Here is a 5,568-nt window from a genome sequence, read left to right on the forward strand (position 1 = left end):
TATATATATATATATATATATATATATATATATATTTCTTCCAAGCTCCCATGCTGCCCCCAATATAGGCATACCTCATTTTGTTGCACTTTGCTTTGCTGATTTTCACAGGTACTACATTTTTTACAAATTGAAGGTTTGTGCTAGCCTGTATCAAGCAAGTCTAAGATAGAAGCTTGACAAAAGTGGAAAAAATGGAAACTGTATAGAGACCAACTTAAATACACCAAAACCAGAGAAATCCCAGGCTACTTCATATGGGAATGAGTAATTCTAAACAGCTCAAGTGCTTTCAGGGTTTTACAGCCAATATAATAAAAGTCACAAGAATCACGGATAGGGGAAAAATTATGTTGTAATATTCTTTGGGTTAAGAAGCAATCCCAGTAGTCAAAATTTTAAAAAATAATAATTAAATTTTCAGAGACTGTAAATATTTGGCTGTTAAGAATAAATCATTTTCTAAGAAAAAAAGAATAATCCATTTTCTAAGGATTACTGCTAAAGTACTTAGATAAAATATTTGCTTTCGTATTGAGAAGTTTATGTCTACACATCACATATAAGTATCTGACAATAAAATGTGTGACTCAAAGAGGAGGAAGGTACATTCTTTAATTACAATATTGCCCTCTTTATTTAATTAATGAAGAAAAAGTATGAGCCTAGTTTAAAGATTTGTATGTAGATAAAGGGGAAATGAAGGTAAGTATTAGAATTCTGCAGAAAGCAGTCTACTTAAACATGAAGGGATTGTAATGGAAACTATGGAGATTAATTCTCTTCTTGTCACCCTTAATCCAGAATGAGCCAACACTTGGGTGAAATAAAATGGGGCCCGTACTTCAAAAATCAATCCCAAAGATTGATTTTGGTCAATCTTATTTGAATTGATTGAATGTTGGATACAAACTTACTTACCTACTTACTTATTTATTTCAAGAAATATCTAAGCTACATTTTTCCATGAGGAAAATGATAACAGAAGTTTGAAATTACAAATCTCCTATTTCTTCTAAGCCCTTCTCATGAAAATCCTCTCTAGGAAGGGAGTCACTGCATTACCGTGGCTAATAAGATAGTGTATACTTTTATCCACCGCTTGTTAATAGCTGAACAATCTTTCATTTGCTAAAATTACTATAATTCAAAGAAAAATTACCTTTAAGACTGTTTTGAACTTGTAAAGCTATATCGAGAGCACTGAAGGGCAGAACTGGTTCGTTGGCAATTTGCAAAATCACTTCTCCAGAGAGCTGAAAGAAAAAAAAGGCAGCATTCAGTATTAAGGGTTTTTGACTTGTTTGTTTTTCATTACTTCATGCATTCTTATATCAATCACCACAGTAGCAAAACACAGAGGGAAGAATATACTTTTATGAGATATATTTTCCTTTTAAACTCTTTTTTATTTTTATTTTTCTATTTAAAAAAACCCTCACAGTATTTCTCATGTCTCAAAATCGTCTAAAGGAATTTAAGATTTTATTCCTTTTTAAGCTAAAATATTAAGAAATAGTGCCTTAATTGAAGAAGTTGTAATGTTTAAACTTAAAAAAAAATCCTTATAAAGCAGTTCAGAATGTTACACAATAAAACAAACAGTAGAGAGAAATATAACAGAAAATCAATATTTGGTTATGAGACTAAGTAAAACTGCAGACAAAATTAATAATCAGTTTATTTCACTTAAAATATAATTTAGCCTGAACAAACTGATGGTTAGAGAGGGGAGGCTGGTGGAGGGGATGGGTGAAATATGATGGGAATTAAAGAGTATACTTCTGAGGAGCACCGGATGTTATATGTAAGTATTGAATCACTAAATTGTAGACCTGAAACTAATATTACAGAGTAGGTTAAATAACTGGAATTTAAATAAAAACTTAAGAAAAAAATAAAATACAGTGTTGTTTTCATTTGGAGCTAGAAAAAATATATATAATTTAGCCTAAAAAATTCCATTAACATCTTAGTTACTGCTTTCCTGAAGGCTTTACTCGATTTCTAATTACTTTTCCAAAATCTATCAAAGCCGGTATTATGTATATATCTCTGAGGTCAACGTTTAAATTAAGTTAAAATAATTTTAATGGCATCCCCAAATTCACACCTGGAATGTTCATACATGCATATTGCCCCCCACCCCACACACACCGCACTCCAATACTGAGTTTGGAAACCACCATATGCACTGCAGCTGGACTAGCATCTGTTTTATAGACTGAACAAGTCAAATGCATTCATATACATCTCAAAGGAACTTAGGGCTGACTGCAAATGCCATTGTTACTCTCCCTCTTTCTCAACTGCTGTTTAATATTTACCTAGGTTTAACACATGTCCATATATTTCTAATAACCCTGAAGCTTTCACACAGGGTCGTGTGGCTGTGTTGATGTTAATAATATACTATGAAATGTTAGTAAATGAAAGTATCATCTTGTGAAATTACACAGGGGAAATTAGCACGCTAACTTGAGACATTATAAAACATGTAAAAGATAGAACTTACAAAGAAAATATGATGTTAAATATTCAAATCTACATATTCAACAAGGGCCAAAATTCCATTTAATATTTAAAAGTTATAATTCCCAGTTGTTTGCACAATTTATATCATGATAAAAATACAATTCAGTTTTATCTTCTCCTAAATACTTGGAGAAAGACACTTAGAAATAAAGAGGGAGAAGAAATACTTTTGATGTCCTTTTATTTCTTTGAGATATTTTTCTCTGAAATGCAGCAACTACTTATTCCCAATGCCTAAGGTTTATTTGCAGAGTTTTATCTCCAGCATAGTGATCACAAAAATCCTGGGAAACTGCCTACTCTGATTATGCTGTTTTTCAGAGGAAAAGCTTTATCTGCAACAGGCTGATATGAACTCTGTCTCTATTCCACCTCACTACGTCCAAATCATGTAAGAAATGCCAATATTTGGAAATAAATTATTTGTAAAAAGGAATTTTTAAAAAAGATTACGAGGCATTCTAGTTTCTTTTTTCAATTTGCACTGGATAATAGAAGCTACAGAACAGACATGTTTTGTTTACAGTTTTGGAATCTGGAAACGACACATTATAAAAGATTAAAATGAAAGAATGAGGAGGGAGGAGAAAGGCAACTTCACTTTGTGCTGCTGGAGAAAGTTGTTTTGTTCTGTCTTAAGAGTCATTTGGCAGCTCAAAAAACTGGAATATAAGCCAGCCACCTTGCTATTTGTTTCAAAAAGAACCTGACAACAAATACTGGGACTTTCTAAGGCACCTGGTCCATGATAGATTGTTTAGGCTAAATTGGCTTTATTTGCAGCTTCATAAGCAAGAAGGAGATTTGCATAGGTCTTGCCATGAAGGAAGAAGACATGAGTCAGACTCATACACTTCTCATCCACTCTAGAATCACTCTTTTTCAGCAAGCCAAGGCAACATTCCCTTATATTTATAGAAGATCCCATTCTTTCCAAAGTGCTTTACACCTAAATATCTCACTCGATTATCTTGACAAACTTAGAGGCAGGTAGTGGGGGAATTAACCCTTTGTTAAAAAGGTCAGTGTAAGTACAAGCCTTACTGGGTTCCAGTCCAGAATGGTGATCTAGCAGGAGCTTGAATTTCCTTCCTCCCATGGACACACTGCATCTATAGCTACACACAAAACAATTCCCTCTGGGAAAACAAACAAACAAATAAACATATCTAATTGAATGATTCCTAGGCATCAGGTGAATGAGAAAAAATGCCACTTAGAAATGTGTAAGAAAGGCTGAGACACACTTTGACCATAAACACTAGCACATCAATGTTTCAATTGGGAAAAAACTCATAGCTCCCAATTTCTCCCTGAGGACAGAAGGGTTTGGATCCAACATGGAGTGCTCTTTTAAGACCTCCACCTGCGGCACAGGCACTAGCACCCAAAACACCAAGCCCTAAAAGCCAATGAGACTAAGGTCTACAAGACCTACAAGTCTATAGCAAACAAAGAAACAGCTCTTAAGGTGCTTGTGAGGACGCGCTAAGAGTCCCCAGGGCTCACTGAAGGGGTAGCAAGCCAAAAATGCCTACATCTCAGTCATCCTCTGAAAAAGATCTATTTACCTGTCTTAAAATCAACAGTCAGAGTCAGGTTTCTAATTTAACACAGATCTAAGGACCAGCTGCTGTTCTCTGGAGGTTGAGGAAGCTGGCAGGTGCCATTTTTGCATTCTCTCTCTGCCTGGCTCCAGGTCACCAGTGTCTCCCTGAAAAGACCTTGAGCACATGTCTGGTGCCCAGTTTTGTGGCCGTTTCCCGAAGAAGCACCCCTTGATTGCCTGGGTCTGGTGGCCAGTGGGGCTTGACTTTATGACTTTGAATTCCCATAGGACTGTAACAAACAAGGAAACACTTCTTAATCAGCTATCTCCTTAGGGCTCAGTGCAAAAACGAGCAGAGAGACCTGCCAATCTCCCAGTCTTTCCAGGAAAGAGGCCTATTTGCATACTTTAAATCTACTTGCCTGAGGGCTAGGCCTCTGTTACAATAGGCATCTAGGAACCGACAGTGATCTTCCCCAAAGAACAGTGAAGCCAATAGACTTGATCTTAGCATTCTTCTTGTAGCCTGACAACACCAATATCCTCCTGGAAGGAGCTTATATACATACATATCTGAGACCCCAGCTTTTGTAGCTGCCTCCCAGGGGACACACTCCTGGATAGCCTGGCTACAGAGGCCAGTGGAGCTTGCATTCACAAAGAAAGACTTCTTAACTGGCTATCTCCCTAGGGTTCAACACATTGGAAGATTATGGGAAGCGGGTCTCCTAGTCTTTCCCCTAAAGAGGTTTTTATGCAGACTTCAAAAGTTGCTGCCTGAGGATCTGCTTCCAATCAGCCTGCATCTCCTTGCTGACTGAGATTCTCCCCTTTGGGACAAGCTCAACTACTATTAAGCCAAATCACAAAGGTTTAAGCAATAATCCAGAGCTAGGCCCAGGCTGAACAATCCAGTTTGTCTCCCATGTGAGACCATTCCATTAAAAGTGAGAATAGTAGTCGTTTTATCTAGTGCACAGAAAGAAACACAGAGTGCAAAGAAAAGTGAAAAAACAGAGAAATATGTCCCAAACAAAAGAACAAGATAAAACTTCAGAAACAGACTTCAGTGAAATGGAGATAAGTGATTTGCCTGATAAAAGGTTCAAAATAATGGTCATAAATTTGCTCACCAAGATAAGGAGAGCAGTGTGTAAAAATTGGGAATTTCAATAAAGATAAATGAAATACTGAAGAAGTATAGAACAGAAATCATAGAACTGAAGAATACAAAAATTAAACTGAAAAATTCAGTAGAGGGGCTCAACAGCAGACTAGATCAAGCAGAAAAAAGGATTAACAAACTCAAAGGTACAAATTCATACCATCAGAAGAATAAATAGAAGGAAAAATTAAAAAGAGTGAAGGAAGCTTAAGAGATATCATCAAACAGATCAATATTATGGGATACCATCAAACAGATGAATATTCACATTCTAGAAGTCCCAGAGGAGAAATGAAAGAGAAAGGGGGCAGAAAACTTT

At 36.0% G+C, this 5,568-nt stretch overlaps 1 protein-coding gene across 1 annotated transcript in view; it reads right to left on the reverse strand.

The window, feature by feature from the left end:
* NAALADL2 (N-acetylated alpha-linked acidic dipeptidase like 2) overlaps nucleotides 1–5,568 on the reverse strand; it is a 669,400-nt gene that overhangs the window by 55,646 nt on the left and 608,186 nt on the right. Inside the window, exon 12 of the mRNA XM_029938743.1 lies at nucleotides 1,163–1,256. Within this exon, the coding sequence (XP_029794603.1) occupies nucleotides 1,163–1,256 (94 nt within the window). The remainder of the gene's footprint in view (nucleotides 1–1,162; nucleotides 1,257–5,568) is intronic.

The sequence above is a fragment of the Suricata suricatta genome, chromosome 5 (assembly GCF_006229205.1).
Source record: "Suricata suricatta isolate VVHF042 chromosome 5, meerkat_22Aug2017_6uvM2_HiC, whole genome shotgun sequence".
Classification (NCBI taxonomy): domain Eukaryota; kingdom Metazoa; phylum Chordata; class Mammalia; order Carnivora; family Herpestidae; genus Suricata; species Suricata suricatta.